The sequence below is a fragment of the Falco naumanni genome, chromosome 3 (genome assembly GCF_017639655.2).
Source record: "Falco naumanni isolate bFalNau1 chromosome 3, bFalNau1.pat, whole genome shotgun sequence".
Classification (NCBI taxonomy): Eukaryota; Metazoa; Chordata; class Aves; order Falconiformes; family Falconidae; genus Falco; species Falco naumanni.
Window position 1 is genome coordinate 90,998,909 of NC_054056.1, and position 14,569 is coordinate 91,013,477.

At 39.5% G+C, this 14,569-nt stretch overlaps 1 protein-coding gene across 1 annotated transcript in view; it reads right to left on the bottom strand.

Moving 5' to 3' along the window:
* Nucleotides 1–14,523, bottom strand: part of RAD54B (RAD54 homolog B) — a 70,042-nt gene extending 55,519 nt beyond the window's left edge. The window contains exons 1-3 of the mRNA XM_040586201.1: nucleotides 14,322–14,523; nucleotides 11,401–11,554; nucleotides 10,533–10,707 (exon numbers count right to left, since the gene is read on the bottom strand). Of these exons, the coding sequence (XP_040442135.1) occupies nucleotides 10,533–10,707; nucleotides 11,401–11,538 (313 nt within the window). The 5' untranslated portion in view covers nucleotides 11,539–11,554; nucleotides 14,322–14,523. The remainder of the gene's footprint in view (nucleotides 1–10,532; nucleotides 10,708–11,400; nucleotides 11,555–14,321) is intronic.
* Between the last annotated feature and the right edge of the window lie 46 nt (nucleotides 14,524–14,569).

Below are 14,569 nucleotides of genomic sequence, written 5' to 3' on the forward strand. Positions count from 1 at the left end.
CCACACATTCAGATCCTTCAAACTAAGTTTGGCTTAAAGCTACAGGACTCTGAATTATAACATGACTATACAGCACCATGAATTAGCTCTTCACTTTATAAGTCATATCCTTAAAAAAAGGAAGAACTAAGAGCACCCATTCTTTACAAATTCAAAAGTGCATCCAGTTCCTAATACATGCTTCTATCTTCTCTGATCCTCTCTTCCAACAAGCTTTTTGCTGATTGATCAGAAGCAGATGAGAAATACAGAAAGATTTAAAAGTATGATTTTCTCAGGATGTCACTGAAATCCAGGAGTAAAACTCCTTAACACCAATGGTACATTAAGAAGGGCATTATTTATTGCGGCGCCGGATGCATGGAGGATCGTTCCACCTACCCTGCATGCCAAACTATTTTGCGAGTCCCATTTTATGTTACACAGTTACACATACACATTAAATTTCTCGGAATTATTTGCATATGTATAACTCTTCACGCCTAGGCAGTTACGCCTCCAGGTGGTCATCCAGATGACCTGATGGTCCTCATCTCTTCACTCGGCTTCATCCCATTGTTTGCCCCATGACTCCACCAGTTATTTCACACATCCCTTACTTAGCACTCCTTTACTAACTCCTGAACCAGCTCTGCCTGCGTTTTCTGCTGCAGACCCTCTCTTATCATCATCTGTTCTTTGTTTCACAAGATTGACTCCCTTGATTAGAAGACCTTTCAGTCATCCGTTGTGAGACTGGAGATGGATGGCGGGGGCTTAAGCATTAACAACTGGAAAGAGTGGGTCAGCTTGACCTAAACTTTGTGCACATTCTTGTTCCAACTAAATCAGAATTTGGTAACTGGGGAGTTTAGGCAACAAGGATATTTTGCTTAAATTCTTAAATCCCCAATAGCAAAATAGCCTCTAGAAAAAGAAATGGTGTAAGAGAAGCCCAGTTTCTGCAATTCTCCCATCTTTTCATAGAGAGATGAAAACTTTGGAGATTATGCTTTTAAATACTAACCTCAAAATACCTCCCCATGCACTGTTCCCTGCATTTGACATAGGAGCAGCTTTCTCCATTCTTAATTTTGCTCAGCGGGTATTTTGAGGACAGTGAGATAACCATCTTATCTTGTTGATTTTAGGAAAGTAATATTGTGAGAAAGCCTCTGTTTCAAGGGAAAACTATAGGCCCAAAGCTAAAAGCTGGGACTGAACCCTAGTTACACTGGATGTTACAAACAGGATCCAAACAGTGAGCATAGCCACAGAAAGATTTAGTGACCATCTTTGAAGGGAATCCAGGCCAAATCTGTAATAATAGTTATGATAGCTCCAAAAAACCTTCCCATTCTCTTCAATAAGGCATTTCTTGTCCCTTCACCTGCTAGCTACATTCTCTCCATCATCCCTTAAATTCACCTTCATATCTGTTGAAGACAAGAGAGCTGAGGGAGGGGGAAAAAAAGAAACTAACCTCCATACCCCTTTCCAACAGGTGGGAGAGTAGAAAACATCCAAGAAATTTCAAATAGCTATGTATTTCTCTTTTGCCCGTCTTCAATCCTTACCCACACAGAGCCTGATAATAAATTTTGATAATCAAGAAAATAAAAAGAAACGATGTGTACAACTTCCCCCAGAATGAACAAGGAAAGTGAAAGAACTGTTACTGCTAAAACGGAATCCCTGAAAATAGTCTCTATGTAGAGTATTTCTTAATTTCATAATCTTTAAAATTATGGTATTAGATAATTTTATTTTCTATATATTGCAGACTATATGCCACGTGTTTGCATGCAAGTCCTAGTGTTACCAAAAATTGTAATGAGGAAAATGCTCCAAACCAAACGGTAGTTTAGAAAGCCAACATTGGTTTATTGCAGCACTGGGTGCATGGGGGATCCTTCCTCCTAACATGTACACCAAGCTGCTCAAGGGTACACTTTATATACAGTAGAGTACTGGCATATTCATAGTACATTACATATTCATTTTCATTCACGCCCAAGATTGGTTACCAGTTTCTCACTTCTAGAGCATATTAGTGATTGCAACACCTTATCAGCTTGTCTCTTCTTGCAGCCAGATCTTTTTCACTTGGAGCTTTCTTTCTGCATAATTTTCGTAACAGTGTTCTTATCATTATCTGTTCTTTGTTTCCCAAGATTGACTCTCTTGATCGGAAGTCCTTTCATTCATCTGTTTTGACAACTTGAGATGGTGGGGACTTGAGTATTTAACGACTTGAGGGGGTGGGTCAGCTTGACCTAAATTTTGTGCACATTCTTGTTTAACTAAATCAAAGTTCAGTAATTCAGGAGTTTAGGCAACAAGACTGCAAGATATTATCATATCAAATTATAAATTATGTTGTACTAACTGTGGAAATATCACACTAGAATTAAGCAAGACTGGATTTGCTTTACAGCAGCCTATTAAACTGCATTGCAGTTGGCTACCCTGTCCAGGAAAGCAGCCTTGCAGTTGCCGAACATTATACGGTATGTTGCCATTGGTGGTGAAAATGGTGTTCCTCCTTGGTAATGCTACTACCACAGTGTATATTACCACTCAGCTGCTGGGCAGCCCAAATTCAAGATGAGTAACATTGGTCAGAGATGTGAACTTCTTCAACAAGCTAGTACACTATGCTGGCTTGCTTGCTTTCAGTCTATGGCTACTGACTCCACATTATCTGATTATTGCTACAATCCGGTAATGGTTTCTCCACTGATAGACTTTAAAGAATTTGGAAATTTATGGCTGCTGTATTAGGTGCTTCTGACCACAGAAACAGAGGACAGCATTCTGCTTGGTATGTAGTTCTGGTCACTATGACAAAGAAGGTGATGAATGTATAGGAAGGCAAAAAAAAAAAACAAACCCCAAAAACCCCTAATGAGTCATGAGAAAAAGTAATATGAGACTAAATAATCTCTCTTTTTTTTTTTTTTTTTTTAAGTCCTGAGGGCTTTAACACTTTAAAATTACAGTAGTAAACTTACTTTGCTAAAATGCTGTTCCCTGCTTTGCTGTCATACCATCTCCATGCATAACTGTAAACAATGCATGACCCCAGCCGAGAGGAACTCTTGAGTATGCATAATCAGATGCGGAAATGCTAGGCAAGGTCTTAGGCCAGCAGCAGAGTAGAAGACATCCTCTCACATCCCAGGGAAGAGCACCAAGCAAAAGGTGGTGTCCTTCGGAGATGCCAGGTAGTCCCAAAGCTGCAGACCAGAAGAGACAAGTCATCTAGGACTAAATAATCACGGAAGTCTCAGTGAGAAGTCTACCTGCAACACGTTGACTGCTGGGCAGTGGGGCACTAGGCCAATAGGTGACAATCTGTGTGTATATCCACCATGATTTATGTATAAATGAACACTTCTGGAACCAGTGTCAGATCAGAGGTATAGAGAATTTTTTGTCTGATACATAAAACATCAGTCTAGTTTTCTTAACCAAGCCCATCTCCTGAGATGAACTGATCAAACAGGTACAGATGACACCTGAACAGCAAAGAAACTATCCTGAATCGAGAAACAGCTTGTCTATTATTTGTCTATTCACCATTATAAACCATTCTGTCTGTAATATTGCAGAGAGAAGGAGGTCATTTTAGATCATAAAGAGCTAGCAAAGTAATTTGATACTATTCTAAATAAGAAATTACAACAAAATTTACAAACTTGTAGAATCTAACTTGCAAACAATGCAGTAATAAATTATTTGCACTCAGGCATCCAGTAACAACTGGTAACTCAGTACAACTAAGGTGTACTTGGTAATTATTAGGTGATAGATATTTATGCAGTATCTTTTACCCAAAGATTTAACTGCTTTACCAACTGTTTATAAGATCTCAAAGGCCCACTGAACTACAGCTATACATGCAGCTCCACCACTAAAATAGACAAATGGTAAAAATAATACTGACTGAAGTATCTTTTTCAGTTCAATCTGTGAAGTGCAGATAGAAATGAACACAATAACGGAAGTGTCTACTTTTGCAGATATCCAAGTAATTCTAACAATAATATGCTTCATTATGATATGTCAGGCCTGAATATTTTTAGTTGTGTTATCCAGAAACAGAAACTAGGCAGTTAGACTGAGATAGGACAATATGACAAATCCTAAAAATAACATTTTTTAATCCTCTGATTAAAAGTGATAGGCAATTGATTGCTACTGTCATAACAATGAAAAGTGGATTTTCTCTTACAGTATTCAAATTTATCGGTTAAGACGGGTTTTACTCAAATTGAGTGACCGGAGGTATCAGACTAGCTTGTAACAACGTTCTAGAATGCTGAAGGAGCCAACAAACATTCCTATTATGAAAATAAAACTGACTTAAATGAGCAAAGAGTCTAAACCTTATAGTGTACTCAGTAAACACTAACATTCCAGAGAAGATAAAATAGATTCAAAACTATATGCAAATAATAGAGTTACTATCATAGGCATGAAAAGCATTCAGAAACACCTGTCAAGAGACATAGGGTGAACACATTAACCCTGTGATGAAATACAGTCACAATCTGTGTTTATTGTTAGCTCAAAGATAGCATTTGAGTATGACTTCTGACAGTTTCTCTTGGAAGATGCATTAACAGATGTTAGCGATGGATGAAAGACACAATATTCCTGAATCAAAAAGCAAACAGGAGGTGAGTTGTAACAGAATAAAACTCTGTATCTAGCTTTTCTGTTTGCCTACATCAGGTTTAAACAATGAAATCTCAGTCCAACTAGAATGTTGTGTCTAAGTATGCAGGTGAAAGAGCTATTAATTTCCACACACCATACAGTAAGTCCAAAGGAAAAAACAGAGCAGCATTCTCCTAGATTAAAAAAAAACAACAGAAAGCAAGCTGTAAACTGAGATGATAAGCATATATTAAATTCATTAGGTATGTTCTTTAGATGAATAAAAAATATTTATTAAAAACATTAAGTTGAAGAAGGCAATGTAGGTAAAAACCTCAGCTCTGGCCAATCCCACTTAACTAGCAACACTAAGGAGACACTAAGTACAGTTCAGAGACCTACCTATCCATTGTTTATTCAAATTCAAATTTTGTTGTTGTTGTTATTGCTTATAGGTCCTCAGAATGTAATGAGGACAAGTAGAAACCAAGCATTTTTAAGAGCTGCAAAAATATCCTTCCAAAAACATTTACTATTCTGTTTTCAATTACTGTTAAATAGTTTAGTAATGTTAAAGTAACTTTCATTTTTAATGAGCACACAGACTTATCTGATAGAATTCTCTGGAGGCCTGTGAGAAAAAGCACTAATGACAATGTCAAATAAATCACCTCCCCTCCACACATTCATTGTCAGTGTCAACAAGTACTATATTCTGAATACTAAACAAAGGTACCAAAGAGATTGCCGTGCTCTTTGCTGCTTAAAAACAAGCAGACACTGTTTCATAGAGCAGTAGTAAAGATCATTTTCCTACAAAGATATGTATTTATGCAAAAACATAGTTTTCCAGTATTTACAACTCAATCACAATTAGTAAACTGCCTGTTGAACAGCATGTTCAATATCTTAAGAGTTCAAACTATCTTAAAATCACAACACATAGGTTTCACTCAACAATAGTTGCTACAATCTTATTAAAATGTCTTTAGAAATATCTCACAGAATTTCAGAGTCCCTTACGCTATTTTTATTTATGACATTTTAGGAAAAAGTTTATTTTGAAAAGAAGCCTAGAAAAGCAAGTATTTTTTAAAAAGCCAGATAGTGTATAATTTTTAGATTGATGCTATCTAATCAAATCCTTACTTGTCTACTCCAGGAAATGGACATCATGTGTCAGATAAGTTTTTTTGAAAGAACTGTGCAGCATTTTCAGGGCTGGGTTTCAGACAGATTAGCTCTATCAACAGTGCAGTTGTCCTATGGTCCACAGGTGTTTCACAAGAATTTCAATGGAAACCAGGGTATTTATTTACACATTCCACTACTGCACTGGAAACCCAAACACAGCAGCTTTGTGCATGATATCAAGCTAACAAAAAGTTTATAATCTGCATTAAATGATATGGAGACAATAAACCAAAATAATGCATACACACTCTTTTTCAATTTTTACATTATTTTAATGCCCCTTTAACAGAGAAGTCTTGTTTGGCTGCAGAGACTGGAAGTCAGATATAATTCCATTACAATATTAATAAGAAAAAAACCAAACTGACTCTGGCTTTCACAACTGGTTTCCATTACTTCTGAATCTCATACCAAAACCAGCTTTGACAAAACAATTTCATTTCACACTACAGGAGGTTATGGTTTACACAATCTACGTAATTGCTACATTAACTGAAATGAAGAGCAGACAAAAGTGACGTAAAGGGCAGAAGCTGTCTTGGAAAATCTGTTGTTAAGAAATTACTTAGCAGAGCCCCAATGCAGGACTGTTTTCACAGTACAGTGCTTACATCACCAGTGAACCTGATGACCATAACTAACTAATGCTAGATATCCTTATTTTATACCATATTTTATCACAAGTTTACAAAGACTTGTAGGGTTAGCCCCATTCTACAGATGTAGAAGGGCTTTGGCACAAGAGGGCTTGTTCAGTCACTCAAAAAGGTAGCAGAACAGCATCAACAGAAACATTGTCTCACTCCGCAAGTTTTTTGACTATTTTGCTAAAGTCATCACAGAGAATCCATACCAGCTACACCTGGAATTCATGATACTGGAAAATATTTAGTATCTTCTTCCACTTCACACCATTTTTTGTTACAAAACCTGCTGATTTCCCAGATTATTTTGGAAATAAATCCACTAGCTATCTTTCAAGTGCACTGCTAGACAGAACCAACAAACACAAATTTTTGCAGATGTACCTATAGGGAAGCAGGACCACTCAAACAACTTGTCCCATACACACTGAAAATTTTCTGCAAGTATGAGCTTCATCAGAAGAACTGGAAGTTACAGCACGCAGCAGATAAACACAAAAGCCGTGAGACCAGAAGGACTTCAAACATAGAAGGAGGCTGAGTTTTCCCACATTAGTTCTGCCAGAATGCATATACTCTGGGTCACATAACATGATAATGGCAGCATCCTCTCAGGGCTATCACAGGGGACTGATCAACCACTGTTTTCTGGGAGTAAAACCCAACAATAAGAGTCAATAGGAAGGGCTCTCCAGAGCACCTTACAGAACGAAGGGGATTGCTGCCTACAGGGGCCAGGAACTCATATGATGCTAGAAATGGAGATTTATACAAGGCTTATAATCGAATTTTTGAAGGAAAAAAAGCAAGGGAAAGCAAAAGGGGGCACAGATGAAGGTGGTTCAGGGAGGAACAAGCACAAGAAAATAAAAGGAAAAAAGCAGCCACTTTAAACAGGTCACCACCTGGTATGCTTGTCCAGCAATGCACTGCACCCTATTGACACAGTTTGTACCATCTTCTTATTAAACTATATTTCTAAATATTTTCCTGGGTGAAGGGACTCTATTCTGAATGCCTAAGTGTGTATGGAAGTGTACATGTCAGCAGCTGGCTCACACAAGGTCACCTGGCCCAGGTATCTGACACACCAGCAAGCAGAGAGGCCAGAGCCCATGCATACCACCTGGGTACACGTGCCACTGTGTGATTCCCTAGCAAACACCAAGCGGGACTAGCTGGCAACTAGGATAAGAGGCTTGGGACCCAAGTATTGGAGTAGCCACAAGTCTGGGCCAGATATTAGAGAGACCAGGGGGCCTGACAGTTAGCTACTAGAAGGATGAGTAAGTCCAGGCAAGTTACTGGAGAGAGCAGGACATCTGCAGGCTGGCTACCAGTAAGTCTAGATACCAGAGAGGCATGTTTGTATGTGTGCATCTCTTGAGCACAAGACAACTGGGAGACCAGTGGATCCAGGACCCTCACCATTAAGTACATCAAGTGTCTGAGGCCAGTTACTGGAAGGACCTATAGTGTGTTTTTCGCTGTGGGAGCACAGGTCTGAGTACCAGCAATTGCACTGGGAGCTGTGGGCCTTAGTGGTTCATATGCCCATGTGCCCACAGCAGGGGAATTCAACAAATCAAAAAGCCAGCTACTGAATAGACTGAGCGCATAAGATCAGTTAGAGAAGCGTAGTGGGTTTGCGTGGCAAGGTTTTGGTAGCAAGGGGGCTACAGAGGCGGCTTCTGTAAGAAGATGCCAGAAGCTTCCCCCATGTCCAACAGAGCCAATGCCAGCTGGCTCCAAGACAGACCCACCACTGGTTAAGGCTGAACTCATCAGTGACAGTGGCAGCACCTTATGGGACAACATATTTAAGATGGGGGGAAAAAAATCTGCACAACACAATTGCAGCAGGAGAGGAGTAAGACCATGTGAGAGAAACAGCTCTGCACACACAAAGGTCAGTGAAGAAAGAGGGGGAAGGAGGTGCTCCAGGCGCCAGAGCAGAGATTCCCTTGCAGCCTGTGATGAAGACCATGGTGAGGCAGACTGTACCCCTGCAGCCCATGGAGGTTAATGGTGGACCAGGTATCCACTCCACAGCCCATGGAGGACTCCACACCAGAGCAGATGGGTGCCCAAAGGAGGCTGTGACCCTGTGGAAAGCTCACACTGAAACAAGTGTGCTGGCAGGACTTGTGACCCTGCAGGGGACCCACATTGGAGGAGTCCATTCCTGAAGGACCACAGCCCATGGAAGGCACCCACACTGGAGCAGTGTTTGAAGAACTGTGGCCCATAGGAAAGACTCATGCTGGAGAAGTTCATGGAGAACTGTCTGCCATGGGGGGGACCCCACACTGGAACAGAGGAAGAGTTTGAGGAGGAAGGCATGGCAGAAATGTGTGATGAACTGACCATAACCGCATTCCCCTGCACCACCTGGGGGGAGGACACAGAGAAATCTGGAATTAAGTTAAGCCTGGGAAGAGAGGAGGGGTAGGGAGAAGGTGGGTTTTTTCTGACTTGAACGGTAATAAATTAAACTAATTTTCCCCAGGTTGAGTCTGTTTTGCCGATGACAGTAATGGCTGAGTGATCTTCCTGTCCTTATTTTGACCCACAAGCCTTTCATTATATTTTCTCTCCCCTGTCTGGTTGAGGAGGCAAATGATAGTGGGCTTGGTGGGCACCTGGCATCTAGCCAGGGTCAGCCTACCACATGGAGATACCTATATTTTCTCTGTTTGTGTATAGATATATGTATATTCATTTATTTTCCACAAACAGGCTTTCACCCTGATCAGCCAAGAGAGGGGAACAGGATGTGTCCACTGATGCCTGCTTGTGTTTGCCTGAGTGCTGTGTTCTCTGTCTGTGTTAGCCTGTTACCAACCACATGCATATGTATATAAGTATTGTATGTATGCCTGCCTATTAGGAATACGTGCTCTGCATCAATATTGGCTGGACCCTGGGACACAGAGCTATGGCAGCTTTACTTCTGTAGGGCTTCCAGATTTAGCAGCTCTTATCACAAACAAAATTAAATATAACTTTATTAAAGCCTTCTGAATTATAATTCTAACTATTAAGGAATCAAGGTAATAAGTGGTCATAAAATGCTCTTTTAAAACTACACTCATTACACAAAGTATTGTCAATTAAATGAACCCTAAAACAAAGGGAAAGATCATTATCAATGTAATTAATTATGAGGAAACAACAGTAAATTAACTGTAAGACAGATGTTGAAATGCCTGAGCTGGCTCCAAGAGGAATAATTTTCATCCAGCAATGTTATTAACTGAGTACAAGTGCAACACTTCCAAGATGCACTGGGCTCCTGAGGTCATACATCTGCATTCAATGCAGAACATCCCTGCACTGTGTACCTGTGGTCAGGGCACATGAAGGGTGGGAAACGAAGACAGTCAACCCCACACAGTCATTCAGGTCCATAAAAGTGCATTCAAAGATATGCATCAAAGACATTTCAGTATCTTTGCTTACTACCTAGCTTTTTGAAGTAATAGTCATTACTACAGGTCACAAGTAAATAAGTGCACACACATGAATTAACAGAACCAGTTCTGCTCTGGTGCTACTCTACAGTTAGCAGCCCATGCTTGAACCTCAACTGCCCACTGGAGACACTGAAGAAAACAGCTCGGATCTTGCACTGAAGAAAAGAAACCCTCATGAATTCTGAAAAACGTGAACCCACTCAATTATTAGCATTGTCTGCATGAGGCTCTGCATAAGTTTTCCAATTAAAACACGCTTCCACTATTTAGGGTATCCCAACTCTCATCTTAGTATTGCTCTGGATTACAATGAGTTGGCTATAGTACTCTTCTGAAAGACATAGATAGCAGCACTATCAACTGGATCCTAAACCATCAACTTCCTTCCTTTTCTATTTAAAAAAATCATGTAACATTTGTTTCTTTCACTCTCTACCCAGTAGAACACCAAATCATGCCACTATTGCATGACCCTTATATTAGTACTTCATAGAAGTTTAGTAAGTAGCGTATCATTCATAAACTTTAGAATTCTCTTAAGACACATGGAAGTAAATAAGAAAGAATATCTTACCAGCTTTGGGTGTATTTAATGTTTTCATTTCCATCTTGCTACACTTATTAATGCCAAAACATGCTTTTATGGTCTTTACTTTTCCAGTTGACTCCACAGACTGTGTAAAATTTGCATTTTCATTCTGGCCATATATTTTAGAAAGCAGTGAAGCACTTCTCTCTTTCTCATCGATCTGCAAAAGAGAAACAAATTCACAATAGCATTTGTTTCATGCAGCTGAAGAGAAATGGAGAAAAGAGCAACAAGAAAGGATCTTTAATAGATACTAATGTTCATTATCAAACTGTCTACATAAATATATACATCCCTACACAAATACATGCAACCCAGTGTTCACATCAAACAGCACATGCACAGAATACCAAATACCACTTACGCAAGTAGTTTATTAATTGAATTTAATTGAAGTCTTCCGTAGATAAAATCAATAAAAGCTGTGATGCTTTTTTTGGTTGATATTTAAGGTTTCAGAGGGAGTTCCTTGCAGCAAAACTGCAACTCAGTGTACTGATATTTCATTACCAAGTATCTTGGGTTTTTAACTGCTTTTGCCAAATCATTTCAAACATTTGAATCCAACAATGTCCATGCCAAGATGCAATCCCTGCCTCCACTACACTGGGAATTGTATTTGGGCTGAATACCAATTACTTTTATTTATTTGAAAAACATTTTTCTGCATCCGCTTCACACATTGAGAAAAACCTACCTGAGAAGCAAGATCAAGTGCAGTAAGAGCAAAAATATAAAAATCTGTTCTGAACAGACCGATCGTTTAAGCAGAGATTGTTCGCAGTGAACTCAGATGCTATCTTTTAGTTACAATACTGTACAAGCATACATTTTAGTGCACTGTTCAGTTTACCTCCTTTAATTTCATTTCTTGATCCATCTCCTTAGTTTCGTTCTTGAGAGGAACTGTTATACTTTTTCCTGGTGGTATAAACCTTGGCTTTTTGGCTACATTTCCTAGCACTTGACTTGGAGCTGCCGATCGCCTCATACTTAGTCGTACTGCTCTGGAGGGTGAAAAGGAAGGAAGGAAGCAGATAAAGACAACTGCAGTCAAAATAGGCTTTAAATATAAAAATATATCCATAGATAACAACATAAACACTATTTTAGAACAAAATAAAAGATAGCATAAAGGATTTGCAAGTAACCATCTTAATGCACAAGAATAATACAATTTAAGTAGTGTCGTTGCAATGCATTGTTTATGTACTAAGATCGACTACAGCAAATTCTGCAGTTGAACACTTTTTCATTTGTAAAGCAAATAATGCAGTTCTGAATAGCAAGAAATGCTCTGGAGATGTGCAGTGTGGGGCTGCTTAACAAACTTAAACTAGTTTATAAAAGAAAGACAATTTGAAACAACTATTCTAAACACTTAAAAGGTAATTTTGAAAAGCCTATTATTAGTGCATAATGAATCACAAATGTTGAAGGTACGTTTCATATCTGGGAATAGTATTCTGCATTATAAGTCAATTATATTGGTCAGTCAGATTAACTATACTAAGATTAGAACTCAGCAGAAAATTATCTCAAAATTACAGTGGATATTGTAACTCAATGTTATGTTCGTTAGAACACGGGAAGGAACATACTATAGGTTTTCCTTCAAAATATAAGACCATTATTCCCCTAAACACAGGACGAAACCAAACATACACCAATGTTAATATGACAAAGCATACTTGCAACCACTGGAATAAAAAGTTGTAATCTTAATACTTCAAAGTAATAGAAACAAAACAAGAAAAGAAAATTCCAATAGAACATCCCATCAGCTGGAATGATGAAGACAAGCACGGTACAGCAATTTATGGAACATATTTTGGTTTAATTCTCCATTTGTACCATGGACTGTTTAGTTTAATTGACCCCCTCAACTATTAGGTAAAAATAAACCATAATATGGATTGCAAACACAAACTGCTCTACCATCTTGAAAGAGTGTTTGTATCCCGCTGCAACAGCCAATGTGTTTCTGCACTTTTTTGACACTACTCTGCACTCCAGTGGCTTACTAAGGCACAACAACCTTTCTTTCCAAGATACACAGGCAAGTAGTAACAGACTACTGTCAAAATACTTTGCAAACGTGCAGACACTAATGCGAGTATGCTATCTCCTTCACGTCTGAAAAATTAGCATATATACGATGCTGTTACTAGATGTAAACCTTAATGACAAAATGGCCTGAACTGCTATTACTTCCATTGTGACTGTTATTAAAAGTACAAGGAGAGAGGTCTCTGGCTGCATCAACAGTGGTTCACATAAGTTATGCCTACTTGACAACAGTGTTAGCATATGAACTTTAGTTAACCCTGTGCAATAAGGGAGTAGCTTGGTTATAACAGGAGTACCTGTAGTGTAAACAACCGATAGTTATTGTGAAAGTTGCAAGAGTGTCAAGAACCTTCCAGAGGAACAGACTGTGAGTGTCAGCACTGACCACAGCCGGTTTCAGGCACCATGTGAATTTTAACAAATTCTCTACCCAATCCTATAATGCACGGTGACACTTGGGAAGACAACCCAGGACACTCCACAACTCCACACGAGGACTGTGCATAGCATGGCTGAACTACTACGCTAATCCTGCCCACCTCAGTTCTGCAGCTTGTCACTTATCCTGTGGAACAGGGGAATTGTGCAGTTCATAAATTGCATGTATCTGTGATTAAAGTGTTTTGGTTTCCAAATCAGTTTGGACTTTGCACTGCCATTTTGTCTTCAACCACTAAAAAGACTCATAAGAAATTTGCAAATTAGTAAGAAATTTAAAGATATGACCCTTGATAACTCAGTAACTTCACTCCTGTCAAATTTAAGAACATGTAATAATATTACCAGTATTACCTACTTGCAACTACAAAAGCCATTAGGGGTTTGTGTTTCTTAAAATGTAATATTGCTTCCAACAATACCTCTCTGTCTTCAAAATGTAAGCTTTTGTAAAATATAATAACAATATAAACCACAAAAAAATAGTTTTGTATTTTGTATCTTTACAGTACTATACAGAAAAAAGGCCATTATGGATGTGCAACAAATGACTGACACTAGATCTTTTCGATGGGATCAGAGGAGGTGTAGCAAAGGCAAGGAATAGCTCCACATTACAACTAAATCAACTGACAAGTGAACATGCCCTTTCCTCCGAGACAGACACCAATATGTTGACTCACCCAGTACCTGCAGCACTGTTAGGTATGGTTACTGGGAAACATCTGGAGATAATGAGAAAAGCAATGCTCCCGCCTTTTATTAGCAACCTAGCTTGACCAAATTAAGCATACCATGCAACCACAGCCTGAAACGTCTCATGAATGCATCTGGTTTTGCAAGCATTGAATTCAGCAGCATTTTTCTCCTTAAAGGCATCTTAACAGCTGCATTAAAATAAATTACATTTCAAATATATTTCAAATACTTATGTTTAATAGATCTATTTTGAATATTTCAAAATTTTACACATTAAACACAGCATACACCGAATCCTGGTTTAAAGGCAGTTACATTGCTCATCTTGGCACAAACTTAACAGGCAGCTCTCCTGAACATTTGAAAAGATATTCTCGGCAAAGGTGACAAGGCTAAAATTGTTTTTTGTAGGCGATTACAAAGATGCCACCACAGGATTAACTTTTACTCAAAGTTAAACCGCAGGCAGCGACTGCACCGCCTTGAATATTAGTGAAAAATCACCTCAAACGAGCAATAATTGTACGGATTTAGAGCAGGCCCAAAAAGAAACGCTGTTCAAATTACCTGGCACACCCCGCCTCAGCCTCCCAATAACGGCAGCGGGAAGATGAGGGGGGAGAAGGGGAGGCTCCCTGTGGGCAAACACAGGGGCCGGGAGCGCCCAGCCGGCTCCTCCGCCCGCCGTTCCCACAGGGAGGCCAACGGCCCCTCCACCCGGCGACCCGCCGCCGCCTCAGCGCTCAATTGTCCCGCCGCCGGCTCCCGTCAGCCCGCTGGCCGCGCATGCGCCCCGCGCCGTGCCCCTCCCACCC